Source organism: Mustela erminea, chromosome 10, assembly GCF_009829155.1.
Source record: "Mustela erminea isolate mMusErm1 chromosome 10, mMusErm1.Pri, whole genome shotgun sequence".
In the NCBI taxonomy this organism is placed as follows: domain Eukaryota; kingdom Metazoa; phylum Chordata; class Mammalia; order Carnivora; family Mustelidae; genus Mustela; species Mustela erminea.
The window spans coordinates 97,509,094-97,524,015 of record NC_045623.1 but is presented as its reverse complement, the minus strand read 5'-3'; the positions used below and the strand labels follow the sequence as shown (position 1 = coordinate 97,524,015).

At 54.5% G+C, this 14,922-nt stretch overlaps 1 protein-coding gene across 12 annotated transcripts in view; it reads left to right on the top strand.

Moving 5' to 3' along the window:
• Positions 1-13,695, top strand: part of ARHGEF10L (Rho guanine nucleotide exchange factor 10 like) — a 155,312-nt gene extending 141,617 nt beyond the window's left edge. For all 12 annotated transcript variants that reach the window (XM_032361134.1, XM_032361140.1, XM_032361139.1 and 9 more), the window contains 3 exons: positions 4,434-4,608; positions 11,315-11,437; positions 12,646-13,695. In XM_032361134.1, the coding sequence (XP_032217025.1) occupies positions 4,434-4,608; positions 11,315-11,437; positions 12,646-13,187 (840 nt within the window). In that variant the 3' untranslated portion in view covers positions 13,188-13,695. The remainder of the gene's footprint in view (positions 1-4,433; positions 4,609-11,314; positions 11,438-12,645) is intronic.
• Positions 13,696-14,922: the final 1,227 nt, after the last annotated feature.

Genomic DNA, 14,922 nt, shown 5'->3' with positions numbered 1-14,922 from the left:
ACCCTTTTAATATATTGTTGGGTTCAGTTTGCTGACATTTGATTGAGGATTTTTACATCTGTGTTCCTGGCCAGTAATTGGTATCAGGGATGGTTTGGGCATAGGGGGTGATACAGGCTTTATAAAATATGTTGGAAAACTTCCCCTCCCTTCAGTTTTTGGGAGGAGTTTGAGAAAGGCAGGTATTAAATCTTCCTTGAATGTTGGTAGAGTTCACCAGCAAGGCTACCTTGTTCTGGCCTTTTGTTTGCTGGGAGGCTTCTGATTGCTGCTAAAATCTCCTTGCTCCAGTAATCATTCTGTTCAGATTTTCTATTTCTTCAGGATCCAATCTTGGAAGTTTATATGTTTCTAGGAATTTATCCATTTTTTTTTTCTAGGCTAAGAAACCCATTTTCTCCAGGTTGTTCAGGGTGTCAGCACATCATAAGTCCCTGACGATCCCTTGTGTTTCTGTGGTTTGAGCCCCACATCTCCCCTCTCATTTCTGATTTTAGTTATATGAGTCCTCTCTCTTTTTTCCTTGGTTAGTCTGGCTAAGGCTTGTCAGTTTGGTTTATTTTTTCCAAAGAACCAGCTCCTGGCCTCATTAATCTCATATACTGTCTTTTTAGTCCCCATTTCACTTTTTTCTGTTCCAGTCGAATATTTTCTTTCTACTAATTTTGAGGTCTGTTTCTTCCCCCTCCCCCCCGGTTCCTTTAGGAGTAAAGTTATATTGTTTATTTGAGATTTTTTCCTGTTTCTTGAGGTCGGCCTGCAATGCCACAGACTTCTGTCTTAGAACCGCCTCTACGCTCCCCTCTCCCTCCGATTTTGATGTGCTATATTTTTGTTTTCATTTGTCTCTAGGTATTTGTATTTTTTCTTTGGTTCCTTTTTCGACCCATTGGTTTTCTGGTAGCATGTTCTTTAATCTTCCTATTTTTGTGGTTTTTCTCATTTTCTTCTTGTGATTAATTTGTGGTTTTATACCATTGTGGTTGGAAAAGGTGCTTGATAACATGTCGGTTTTCTTGAATTTGTGGAGACTTCTTTTGTGCCCCACCTGTGATCTATCCTGGAGAATGTTCCATGTGCCCTTGAGAAGAATGTGTTTGTTGCCGCTTTTGGGTGGAATGTTCTGTAAATATCCATTGGGTCCATCTGGTCTAATGTGTCATTTAAGGCCGATGTTTCCTTATTCTTTGTTGTTGTCTGGATGATCTATCCATTGATGAAAGTGGGGTATTAGAGTCTTCTACTAGTATTGCATTGCTGTCAATTTCTCCCTCTGGGTGTGTTAAAATTTGTTTTATATATTGTGGTACTCCCTGTTGGATGCATATGTATTAGGAAAAGTTACATTTTCTGGATTGACCTCTTCATCATTGTGTCGTTCTCCTGTTTGCCTTCCATTACAGTCTTTGTCCGCAGGTCTATCTTGTGTAAATATCGCTACCCCAGCTCTTTTTATTTCCATTTGCATGGAATATCCTTTTCTATCCCTTCGCTTTCAGCCTGTGGGTGTCCTTACTTCGACATCAGTTTTTCGTAGGCAGTGTATAGATGGGTCTTGGTGTTTATCCATTCAGCCAGCCACTGTATGGCTTTTGACTAAAGCCCTTAGTCCATTTACATTTAAAGTAATTATCGATGAGTGTATACTTCTTGCCATTTTGTTAATTGCATTCTGGCTTTTTTTGCAGTTGCTCTCTGTTCTTTTCTTCTCTTGCTCTCTTCCCTTGTGGTTTGATGGCTTTCTCCTATTAGGTTTAGATTCCTTTCTCATTTTCTTTTGTGTATTTGCTATAAGTTTTCCCTGTGTGAACCTTGAGGTTCACATAAAATCTCCTATGACAACAGCAGTCTTTAAACTTTAAACACGTTTTAAAGCTTTAACTTTTATTTCTCACCCCTGATGTTTTATATTTTTGATGACACATTTTACATTTTTTGATTTTGTGCTTCCCTGAACTAATTATTGTGATTTTAGTAATTTTAACCAGTCATGTCTTTTCATCTTTACAGTTGCTTTGTAAGTGATTGATTCACTATCTTTGCCATATATTTACCTTTTCCAGTGAGATTTTTTACTTTTGTATGTTTTGTACTTGTAATTAGTGCCATTTCTTTTAAGCTAAAAGGAGCGTCCCTTTAACATTTCTGGTAGGACTGGTATAGTGGTGATGGACTCCTTTAACTTTTGCTTATCTGAAAAGCTCTTAATCTCTCCTTCAGGTCTAAATGATAATCTTGGTTGGAAAATTTTCCTTTCAGCACTTTAAATGAGTCATGCCTCTTCTTTTTGGCCTGGAAAGTTTCTGCTGAGAAATCTGCTAATAGCCTTGTGGGGTTTCCCTTGTACATAACAGGTTTTTCTCTTGTTCCTTTTTGGAGTCTCTCTTTATCCTTAACTTTTACCATCTTAATTACAACATGTCTTGGTGTGGATCCTTTTCAGTTAATCTTGCTTAGAACTCTGGGTTTTTCGGACCAAGATGTCTGATTCCTTCCCCAGATTAGGGATGTTTTCAGTCATTATTCCTTCTTTTCTGGACCTTTCTCTCTCTCTTCTCCTTCAGGGGTTCCTGTAACATGAATGTCACTTCACTTGATGTTTTTCCAAAGGTCCCTTCAGATATCTTTACTTTTCTTAATTCTTTTTTCATTTTGCTGCTCTGTTTGGGTGTTTTTTCATTGCTCTGTTTTCCAGCTCACTGATTTGTTCTGTTTCATCCAGTCTGCCACTGGACTCCACTAGTTTATTTTTTCAGTTCAGTTATAACTTCCGTTTGGTATTTTCCTGTATTCTCTGTCTCTTTGTTGATGTTCGTACTGTATTGACCCATTCTTCTCCCGAAATTAGGGAGCATCTTTATGACCATCACTTTGAACTCTTTATCTCTGTTTCATTTAATTCTTTCTTTAAGGTTTTGTCTTGTTTTTAAATTTGTAACATATTCCTCTGTTTCTTCATTTTGCCTTGCTCTGTGTTTATTTCTGTGTATTAGGTGAGTCACCAACCTCTCCCAGTCTTAAATGAATAGCTTTATATAGGGGTTGACGAATGGGGCCCAGAAGTGCAATCTCCTTGGTCACCAGAGCCAGGTGCTTAAGGGGTGTCCCCCTTGTGGGCTGTGTGTGCCCTCCTGTTGTGGGGGGCTGTGGCTGTGGCTCATTGATGAGTGGGGCTGGCTCCTGGCCTGGTTAGGGGTGTGCCCGTGGCTGCTGGAGTACCTTGGTGGAGAGGACTCTCAGTGGAGTGCACTCACTGGCACTCACAGGTTATAGGGAGAATCCAAAATGGTGCCTGCCCGTACCCGTGTTAGTAAGGTGGACTGAGATGCTCCTACCAATGGCTCCAACCTCAGCCCACTGAGACAGCCCCCGATGTTTTCTGCCACTCTGGCAGACCCTTTAAGGTTGTGAGTAAATGGATCTTCTTCATCCGAGGTGTATGCTTTTTTCAAATTGGTGTTTTTGACTCGCTTCCAGCTTGAGTGAGTCTGTGCAATCCCTGTAAGAGTGAGTTTTCTGTTCCCTTCAGTTTTCTAGCGTTCCTGGATGGAATCCCCATTGATTTCCAAAACCTGGCATTTGGGGGAATCGTCTTTCCTGGGCAGGATCTAAGGGTTGGGGTGCCTGAGGTTGGACTTCGAATTTCTCATTCCTCAGGGGAGTTCTGTACCTTTGCCAGCCCTCCCAATAGTGACGGGCCATGGTGGGGCTTCTCCCTGGGGAGTCTGTGTCTCTGCCTCTCATCTTATCTTGACGCTGTCCTTTTACCTTTGGTCGTGGAGGCTCTGTTCGTTCAGTTCTCAGGTCCCTTTCCTAGGGAATTATTCCATGAGTGGGTGTAGATTTTCGTGTCCGTGGGAGGAGGGAGTTCAGAATCTCGTTACTCCACCATCTTGAACCCAATTCCCTGCTGTTTTTTGGTTTACCAATTTTTGGACATTATGTTGTGCATCCCTGCTGGAAAAGGCTAGGATTTGACTCCCACTACCCACCTCCCTTCCCGGATCGTTCTGTTTGTTGCACTGGTAACTCTTGATAATGTACATAAGCTGGCCCGTCCTGTTGCATTGACTTTCTGCTGACTCTCCCTTGTGTCATGGGGGTGTGGTAGAGCCTGGTGCCTCAGCTCCTGAGAGCTGGCTGTGTACTGTCGCTTTCTTAGCTGCTTGTGCAGTGGTGTCCTGTGGAGAGCTGGCGACGGGCCACTTAGAAGTATTTACACCACAGGAATCAGCCAACACGACAAACCAGGATTCCCTACCCGTTGTTAAACACTTGTCTTCAGCACACCGCTGCTGGGCCCCTGACAGTCCCTTCTGGCCCTGAGCCTGGTTCAGGCCGAGGCTGAATTAGCTTGCCCGCCCCCCCACCCCGGCCCGAGGATCAGCCAGCGGGTCCAGCCCAGCAACAACACCCTTCTCTCTGTGCCCCAGCAAAGCTTCGAGGCACATCAGGATGAGACCGTGAGTGTGACGCACATGGTGAAGGCAGGCAGCGGCGTCTGGATGGCCTTCTCCTCTGGCTCCTCCATCCGCCTCTTCCACACCGAGACGCTGGAGCATCTGCAGGAGATCAACATCGCCACCCGGACCACCTTCCTCCTGCCGGGTGAGTCTGCTGCTGGGCCTCGTGCCCTGCTGTCCTGGGTCTGGCTAGGGGAGGAGCTGACCTTTGTGGAGCACCTGCCGTGGCCAGGCAGAGCCGCGTCCTGGCCAGCCCGGGTTGTTAACCCTCATGGCCGTGTCTGGCCAGCTTTGAAAACTGGGCCTCCAAGAGAGGAGGCAGCGAGGCCGGGATTCAAACTCAGGGCTGTCGTCCCCAGACCTCTCTTGCTGTCATCACTCTTCCGTCTCCCTTCCCGCGGGAAGGGAGGTTCCAAGCTCAACAGACTCTCCCAATTCGGGCTGCTGCTGAAAAGTCCTACTGGGTGACCGGAGGTTTCTTTCTTTAGAGGTTCTTCTAAGAAAGGCAACTGTCTTGGTTTGCTGGCTGGGGTTTGGAGGCAGGAGCAGAGTGAAGGGCTTGGAAGTCATCCCCTTGGGGCCTTGCTTCCTCCTGCTGAGCCACTGGTGTTACTTGGAGAAGAGGGAGATCGGAGCCCACCTAACACTGCTACTCCCTGTGTTGGCCCAAGGCCCCCATGGAATTGGCTCCAGGCAACCCCCTTGCCATCTGCTGCCCAAGATGCTGCCCAGAGCCCGCTGGCTGCACTGGAGGGAGCCAGGCCAGACACCTGCTCAGGGCCCCTTCCCACCCCAGCCGGCTTTAGTGCTTGGCCCCACTTCCACCAGACAGACTGGTTTGCAAAGATACAGAGGCTGTGTCCTGTCCAAGCTGGGCCGGGTTCAGCAGCTGGGAGAGCTGAGGGGGCCCTGGGGCGAGGACATGGGGCTGGCCTGGCAGGTGGGGAGCTAATTGTTACAAGGACTCAGCAGATGGGCCACGTGGAGGCCAGGGTGACCACGTGCTGAGCTGGGGACTGATCTCCCCATCCTATGAGGCCGGGCCGAGGGCAGGCATATTAGGCAGAACCTAAGGGACTCTGGGGGCCTCTGTCTCACCAGAGGCCTGGTCCCTGACTCCAGCTAGGGGACCCAGAATTCACCCTGGGTCCTGCTTCTTCCCAGCCAGTCACAGTAGCGGTCCCTGAGTCTGGACTGGTGGTGAGGGGCCGGGTGGTTGCTAAACCCAAGATCAGTGGTGGCAGTGACCGAGTGTGACGGCCATCTGCTGCACACCCTGGCCCAGCCCTGCATGGAGCTGGGCCCGAAGGTTTCAGATACGGGGTCTCACTTCACGGTAACCCACGGAGCAGGGGTGGTCCTCATCGTACACATGTGGAAGCGGTGGTTTGCTCAGCAGGAAAACATGGCTTGTCTGTGGTCCTGCGGCGGGCCAGAGGCAGGGCTGGGAGGCCCCTGAGAGTCCTACCATGGGGAATGGGGAGAGATGGTTTCAGAGGTGGCCAGAGTCCCAGCTTAGCCACTGTAGGGCTCGGGTGGCTCTCACTGCCCCCAGCAGCTTGTGGTCCCTCTTTGGGACCAGAGGTGGTTCCTGGCACCAGATAAATGCCTTCAGGCGTGGGAAGATGCCTTGCCCAGGCTTGGAGCATGGCAGGTGCATGAGGAGAATAAATGCGCTTTCTGGGATGTGCTGTGTGGGCTCGGTAGGACCTCGGTTAAGGCTCTCGTCCTGCTCTTTTCTTATTCCTTCCTAACCAACCTTCCTTCCTTCCCTCCCCTGTTCCATCTTCCTTCAGTTTCATTGTATTTCACAGTATTTAGCCATTATACAAGGTAAATCCATTTTAACTACAATAAAGATTTCTTTATATCACAGAACTATCTCCATTTACGCTGATAGCTAAATTATTTCAGGCTAGCAGAACAACAAAGGAAGTGGGCCTTTTTAATCTCTGCGGGGCAGGGGAGGGGAGAGAGAGGATCCATCTGTTGTACGGCTGGAGGTCATCGGTGGGACTTGCGGGGGGACCCGGCTGCGGGTCCACGATCGCAGCCCCTCCGCATGGCTGTGGCTTTACTGTGTCAGCTTCAAATGCATCTGCTTGTCCACGGGCTTCCTCGTCCTTGGCTGTTCCCCTTTAAGAAGGAAGGGCATCCGCTGTCCTCGTGACTATGTCCGAGACAGGAAATGGAGACCTGGGAGGTGAAATGACCAGGGTTCACTGCCGAGGAGACCAGAGCCAGCATCTTAATTGCAGCCTTGCAGACTTACTGTATAGCATTCCCGGTCCTGGGCCTCAGTTTCCCCAACTATATAGGGAGGAGCCAAGATCCAAGTGAGAGCTCGATTGTGGGGTATAGGACAGACCAGAGCTGGAGTCAGGTTGGCTCTGTAGCCCTCCAGCCCCATGATGGGCAGTGACAGGGAATCCTGGGGATCCCTGGTCTCTGCCTCCCAGGGAGGTTGGGCTCCATCTGAGGCAGTGCAAGGACAGTGCCCTACAGTCCCAATTCCTGGTGGGTGACACCACCAGCATCATCTCCATCCTCATCCTTGGGGCCATCCCTGGCCCTCCCTACACCTGCTCTGTGGGCCACACCTTGCTGCTCGGCCCCACGGTCCCGTCCATGTCCTTCCGCTGCACCTGCTATGTCCAGCAGACAGAAGCCACTTCTCACTCACTAGACTTCCCTGGGGCTGGCACATCGGGGATAGAGGCTGAGGTCCCCAGGTGCAGGGCCTCCCCGGTGGTCCCCCGGGGTTACTGCCCTGGGCCCCCGTCCCCAAGCCTGGCAGTTCCTAGTCAGCCACACCTGCCCGGCCAAAACCCCTGCAGCCTGAGAGGAGCAGGGCCAGAGCTGCCGCAGGGGAGGGCGGCTTCTGCACCCCCCATGCCGTGCCCCGGCCAGAGGACAGCAGGACAGGAACCTTCAATTCTTTATTAGAGATATTCTAAAAAAGGCTTTTAAGTATTTTTTCTTCCCCTATACCACCAAATGAAATAATTGCATAATTAGTAATACATTTGTTCCTCTTCTAAGTGTGGATTTTTTTAAGGGCGTGTTAAAAATTTATCGCGCTTCCTTCCCCCGACCCCTTTCTTCCACTCATGTACCCGACTGGTATTAATGCATTTTTGAACCCAAACTCCCCCCTCCTCTTAACTAGACAGGTCATTAATAAAATGTTCTCCAGGAGCCTGAGCTTTTTAAAGTTGTCTGTCTGCAGATAGATGGCTTGGGTGAGTTGAACACCACCGCATTAAGTCTCTGTGATAAAATATTTATCCACCATTAGAATTTTTTTTCTCTTTCGGACTGTTTGTGGAGTGTCTTGCTCTTTTCCTCGAGGCAGAGGAAGGGCTTCAGAACGAGGTCTGCAGATGAAGTCGTTTCTCAGTTCCGGCGCCTGCTGCCCTCCTCGGTGTCGACTGGGTCTCGGTTGTCCGGTGGGGGCTGGGGAGACATGGGGGCAGTGGGGAGTGGTCTCTCATGGGGGCTCACGGCCCCAGGGGGTCCTGGAGAAGGAGGTGAGGCAGCGAGATGAAAATGTGCCCGTTTGCTCTCTCGGCTTCATTATTTTTGTGGGTTTATGGCTCTGATGGAGCCGATGATAAGCCACAAGCCCAGGTCCTTTCCATAATCACAGACGTTATCCCAACGGCCTCTTTTCATTGATTGCGCTGCTGGGCTCAGAGCTGGGCCCACTGTGTGTCTGCATTACACACACATGTATAATTCTAATAATCATAAAACGCGGCGAGGTCGGTTCCTAATCCTCCCTGACAGATGAGAAAGAAAGCGGCTCATCAGCTTGCACATCTAGTATGTAACGTCAACACCCGCGTCATTTGTCACTTTCCTGCTCACCTCCGTTTGTCCTGGTACTTGTTCCCTCGTGAGCTCAGCAGGTGCGTGGCTGCCCTCACCAGGCTTCCCTCTGGGGAGCCAGCAGTGAGAGGGAGATGGGGCCACAGAGACCTTGACCCAGCCCAGCAGGGAACCAGGTTGGTGGAGGGGGGAGGGTGGGCAGCCTGCGCGGGTTCCAGGAAGGTGGGGAGCACCTGCGCTGGCCTGCAGCCTGCTTGGCGGGCTTGGTGACTTCAACTTCTGAACCTATCTAGGCGTGGGGCCAAGTCCCAGCTCCACAGACACCCAGCCCCGTTTGTGAAATCACCCTTGCCGTCCATAGACGACCTGGCTTTTCTGGCTGGGTTCTCAGCCCCACACTGGTTCAGGCCTGCAAAGAGGGCTCTCCGAGTTTGGGCCCCGTTGCCTGGAGCATCTGTCCCACTGCCTGCCGTCACTTGCATGTGCCTCTTAAGCTGCACATCTAGGTGACAATCCACCCAGGCCTGCTCCCCGATCTGAGTCCGAGCCACTGCCATGCACCCAGCTGCTTGAGACAGAACACCTCGATTCCTGTCCCCTCTCCCTACCCACTCGAGTCTGTCAGTGGGTCTGTCCATCTGCTTCAGAATGGATCTCGAATGCGCCAGCTTCTCGTCTTCTTCTAGGACTTCTCTGCCTGGCTGGTCTGCTTGCTCCCTCCCTTCCTGTCCTCCATCACTCTGTGGCTAAAGTGTTCCTCCAAACCAGGTCACCCACTCCTCGGCTCAGACCTTCCAGTAGCTTCTCACCTTGCTCAGAGTGAACAGTCTGGTCCTTACCCTGGTCCACCTGCTCTCTAGCTGTCTGGAATTTGCTCCCATCCCCAAGCTGGGCTGGCTATAGTCTGCTCCTGCCACCCACTCATTCTTGCCCCAGGGCCTTTGCATGTGCTGTGCCCCAATCCTTAGCTGTGACCTGGCGTGGCTGCGTCTTCCTTGCCCTCCAGACCTCACACCCCCACACCTGCTACCCCATCCTTCCAGAAGACAGGGTGAGGGGGTATAGCTCAGTGGTAGAGCATTTGACTGCAGAAGACAGGGTGAGGCAGGAGACTTGGGAATCCTCCTGCCCACTCCTGCCCTATCCCCCATTTGAATTCTCTTCCTGGTGTCTATGTTCCTTGTTTACATTTTCACTTCCCCTTTCCCCTCTCTGGACAGCGCTAATGCGATAGCCACTACTACAGTGAAAACTGAATGTCATGAAACGTTCAGTGCCTCCGTCCACCAGCCACACTCCCTGTGCTTGCTAGCCACGTGTGGCTAGTGGCTGCAGAACTGAGCCGCGTGGTGGGTAAAATTTCTATCACTAGGGAGAGTCCTAGAGTATTTGCTCCCCAAGCCGAACTATGTGTGGCTCCTGCCGAACTATGTGCAGCTCCTGCAGCCCTGGGCGCCCAGTCCCGCACCCAGGAGGCCCTGGGATGTTCTGGGGTGCTGGGCAAACGGGTCAATGGTGGGAGAGCACACTGTGATGGACAGTGCTATGTGAACCCCAACATGGTAACCCTGGGGAGCCCCCCATTCTGCTTGGAGAAAGCCCATACCCCCACCCGTGGGGAACTGCAGTCATTTGCTGAAGAGTAGAGAGGCGGCCGCAGTGTAGACAGTCACTGGCGCGTGGGAGCTCAGCTCCCACCCTGCGCCCGCCAGCTGGGTGACCGCTTTGGACCTTAGTATCCGCCTCTGGAAAGTGGGCACACCGCTCCTGTCCTGCACACCTCCCAGCCGTCGCGAGGCTTCCGTCAGACCGGAGCAGGGGTACGTGTGCTTTAGATGGTCCAAAGCAGCGTTTCTCCAAGTGCGGTCCCTGGACCAGCAGCAGCTGCGTCAGCTGCATACTTGCTGGAAATGCAGGTTAGGGGCTCACCTCCGGGGGCGGGGGCGGTGAGCCCAGCCGGGGGTGCGGATGCCCACCCAGTTTGGTGGCTGCTGCTCTAGGCATTGTTTCACACATCCCGTGGCGTGGATGTGAATTTCCTTTCGGGGAGGCGTGAGCCCCTTCTGGGGGTGGGGGGGCAGAAGGATTCAGCCCTTCAGAAAGGGCTCGCTCCTGTGAACAGGCCCTCGCTCCTGCCCCTTCCCCTTGCCCAGAACTTTTAACAACAGGACAGCAGTAGTAGTGGCCGGTGATGCCTGTCTGTGCACGCCGTGGCCCAGGCATGGGGTTCAGTGGTTTATGTTCATTCATTGACTCATGTAATCCTCGGGACGAGGCTGTGGAAGAGCATCACCGTCCTGTTGTGCTGCTGAGGAAATAGCAGAGAGAGGCTTAGGGACTAGCCTGGGTCGCGTAGCTGGGAAGTGGTAGCACCGGGCCCTGGAGCCCACACCGTGTGCCACCCCCGCATCCCCGTAAAGAGTGGAGGGACCCCAGCGTTCTCCCTGCCACCACCCATCTCGCTAAAATGAAGAGACAGCAGCAGCGGCAGAGCCAGACAAGAGCTAATGTGGACCGACATCAGCAGTCTGCCCGCTCCTGGTGCGGAGTCGTCCGCAGCACCGGCGGGGGGCCGGGAGCTGCTGGGGCGCTCGGCCTTCACCCGGGGGAAGGACCCATGTGAGCAGGACGGCAAGCCTGCACTGGAAATCGAGGAGCCAGCCCTCCCATCCTGCTGTGTATCCGCAGTGGCCCCCGCCCTGTACGTCTGCATCTCCTTCACCCTCAAAGCCATGCCCCCCGTGGAGCGCCCCCATGGGCCAGCACTGGGCTCTGTGCTACCCCCTCCCGTCATCACACAACCCCACTGTATCCAGGTGGAAACTGAGACTCGGGGCTGCAAGGGCCGGACCCCAGCCAGGTCAGCCAGTCAAGCCTGAGTCCTAACCACAGCCCCATCCAGCTTCCTGCTTGTCTCACGGGAGCAGCCAGACCACGCCCCTGTCTCACCCTGAAGCCCCCAGAACCCACTGCCGTCCCCTCAGGAGGGGCGCAGCTCATGCTGGCTTCTCTCTCCACAGGCCAGAAGCACCTGTGTGTCACCAGCCTCCTGATCTGCCAGGGTCTGCTCTGGGTAGGCACTGACCAGGGTGTCATCGTCTTGTTGCCTGTACCTCGGCTGGAAGGCATCCCCAAGATCACAGGTGAGGCTCTGGAACTGGTCTTGGCAGGGGCCGGCAGTCCGCTGCAGATGGCCGGGGAGGGGGAGCCTTGTGCCCAGAGGTTTACGCTCTCTTCTGACGTGGGGACCATTCTCCAGTGTCCCCTGTCATCACAGGAGGCCCTGTGGCACAGTGGAGTTATGTCACCCCACCCCAAGGTCTCCTAGCTGCTCTCTGGGTCTCAGTTTTCTAATCTGGCCAATAGGTACAATAGCGTGTGTGGGTCAAGTGGCTTCAGGATGGGTGGAGGCCCCTGACTAATGGCTGGGCCCCTCCTATTCCTCACCACAGCAGCTTCCAAATGTCCAGGTTCCAGAGACCGACATAACAAGGCTCCTGGGGACGGGGTCTGCATGCAGATGTGTTCCTATGGAGCAGCGGGAGGCCTGCCCTGACCGGTGGTGCTAGGGCCAGGAGAACAAGGGTGGGATCCAGGAGGACCCAGAACCCTGGGCCCCTCTCTGCCTCTGCCCCGAGAGTGAAGAGCAAGGGGTCTCCTCCAGCTGCAGGGCTGGGGTGGGCAGGGTGGGAGGGCGAAGCCCTGGGGAGGTCCCACTCAGCCAGAACAGGAGCATCCCCTCTTCCTAAATCCCAAAGTCACCTGTTTTCATCACACAGGTCATTTGGTTCCCCATGGTGTTGGTCCTTGGGTGGTAGGGAGGCATCAGGCAGAGACCATGTCCCCCAGTGCTGACCATCTGCTGGAGGCGGCCGAGGTCCAGCTTGTGGGGGGACAGGTGCTAGGAGAGCGGGTGTTCTGGTACCGTGGGGCCCAGAGACCGGGGAGCTGGGCAGGCTGTGGGCAGAGTCAAGAAGGATGTGCTGTGGAGGAGCCCGAATTGGGCTTTAGGGGATGGGGTGTAGCATCAGGTGGCTGGGGAAGGCTCTGCGGGCAAGGTCAGTGGCTCGAGTGAGGGCACGCGGATGTGCGGCTGGCGCAGGCAGGGGCTGCGGGCGCTGTCACACTGACAGTCCCCCCAGTGGTTCATAAGGTCACTCCTGTTCCCTGTCCCACCCCTGCACAGCAAGTAGCCCTAGAGTGTGGGAGAGCCCTTCCTCAGAGCCAAGGCCTTCTGGAACATTCTGACAAATGTTCCAAAACAATAACCACCAGCCAGAAAGTTCTCTGAGAGAGGTGGGGTGCCTCCTATCAAGCCTTCGGGCCTCGTCTCCCCGTTCCTTTCATCCAGGGAAAGGCATGGTCTCGCTCAACGGTCACTGCGGGCCTGTGGCCTTCCTGGCCGTGGCTACCAGCATCTTGGCCCCCGACATCCTGCGGAGCGACCAGGAGGAAGCCGAGGGGCCACAGGCAGAGGAGGACAAGCTGGACGGGCCGGCGCCCGAGCCCACGCCTACGCCGGCGAGCCACGTGGGCCGAGAGCTGACCCGCAAGAAGGGCGTCCTCCTGCAGTACCGCCTGCGCTCCACCGCGCACCTGCCGGGCCCGCTGCTGTCCGTGCGGGAGCCGACGCCCGCCGACGCCTCGGCCCTGGAGCACAGCGAGGAGGACGGCTCCATCTACGAGATGGCCGACGACCCTGATGTCTGGGTGCGCAGCCGGCCCTGCACCCGCGATGCCCACCGCAAGGAGATCTGCTCCGTGGCCATCATCTCAGGAGGGCAGGGCTACCGTAACTTCGGCAGCGCCCCCCCGGGGGGCAGCGGGAGGCCGGCCCCGTGCGGGGAGACGGACAGCGCCCTCCTCATCTGGCAGGTGCCCTTGACGCTATAGCCCTTGGCCGGGCGGGCACATGGCCACAGGCTGCAGGGGGCTCTGGGCCGCTGGGGGCCCCTCCTGCCTTCTGGGCCCCCCCTGCCGGCAGGACGGGGTAGACTCGCCTTCCAGGGACAGCAGGGATGGGCCTCCATCTCCTGGAACTACCTTGGCAGAGGAGAACTTCATCCTTTTTTTAAAAAAAGAATATTTCAGAGTGTTCAGGGAAGGAGTCTGGGTTTGGGGAGAGGATCCCTCTGGAGGAAATGGCCTTCTTTTTAAAAGCAAAAAAGAAAAAAAAAGAAAAAACACAAAACCTCGAGACTGCCTGGCAAGGCCAGCCCCTCTCACGCGGCCAAGCGGGCTCCGGGAAGGGCGTGTGCGTGGGAGTGTCTGCGAGTGCGTGGGCTGCTGTGTGGACATGTATAAATACGTACATACATACGGTGTATAATATGTGTATAAATGAGGTCTGTACATATTGGAGCTCTGGGAGATGCTGGAATAAAAGACAAGAATAACGTGAGCTCTTGGGTTGACTTTCTGTCTTCTGAGATGTGATGGGGAAGCGACAGCTGTCTGGCCACGGGGCTGTTCAGGAAGCGGGAGCTCCAGGGAGACCTCACCCCGCGGCACGGGCGGGCCCTCGAAGGAGCTGTGTGATGCCCTCGCCGGTGGCCGCGTGTCGTTTTCTACTTTTGTAATTCAAGAAAAGGAAATGAAGTCACAGATTCGGTTCCTGATCCCACAGGTGCTTCTCCAGTGTGTCTCGAAGAGCCCCAGCCACGAGCTGCGTGCCAGCCGTCCTGGACAATACAGACCTGTTTCCATCATCCCGGAAAGTTCTGTTTTATCGAGAAGAGGCTCGGAAGCTTCTTTTCTGAATAGTTTTTGGGGAGAAGGCTGCCCCCCTCCCCTGTGCTCTGGGGGGGGCATGGAGGCAGGTAGCCTTGGCACCTGTCCCTGCTTCCCTGGGAGGGAAGACATCGGAAAGGCTTCACCTCAGGGAGGATGGGGGTCGGGGGCTATTGCTGTGGGCGACGGGGGGAGGCAGGGAGGGGGCTGGGAGAGGAGGGGGTGAGTTCCAGGCGGTGGTGGCAGCGCCCAGGCTGTGGGAGGGACGCTTGGGGCCCTGGCTTCCTTCTGCTGGCTCAGTCTCCATCCTTAGATTTCTAGAGCTTCCTTCCGGGGTGCGGTGGGGGGACAAAGTCAATACCCACCACCCAAAAGGGAAGTATTTTCTCCAACCTCCCACCTCCCACCTTGCTGGCATCTGTCCCCGAGTCTGTCCACCCACCACCCGCCCACCTGTAGGGCCTCCCTTTCACGCTCACTGGCGGCGGCGCCGGGTGGTGGGGGTGGGGGGGGAAGCAGAGATCAGCAGGGGTGGGAGGCAGCCCTGTCAATGGGACCCAGCTGGGCAGCTCCATGGGCTTCCATGGGCGCTCTGGGAACTCGGGGGAGAGCCACCGTGGGTGTGGGGGAGGCCACTTCAGCCAGGTGCTAACCCTCTGGTTAGTCTGTCCACTGGAGAAGCCACGCCCTCATTCCTCTCTTTCACCAACCCCCTGGGCTCCCGTTCTCCTCAGACACCCTATTAGCCAAGCTGAGGGCAGGCGTCAGGGCCAGCGGCTAAGGACTTGGAGGAGGTCACGGGTGCTGCAGAGGAAGGGGAAGGGCCTCCAGGAGGGAACAGCCTGTGCCAAGGTGGGCTGTGCTGGGGCTGATTTATTTCCATAAGCAAGCAGTCTGG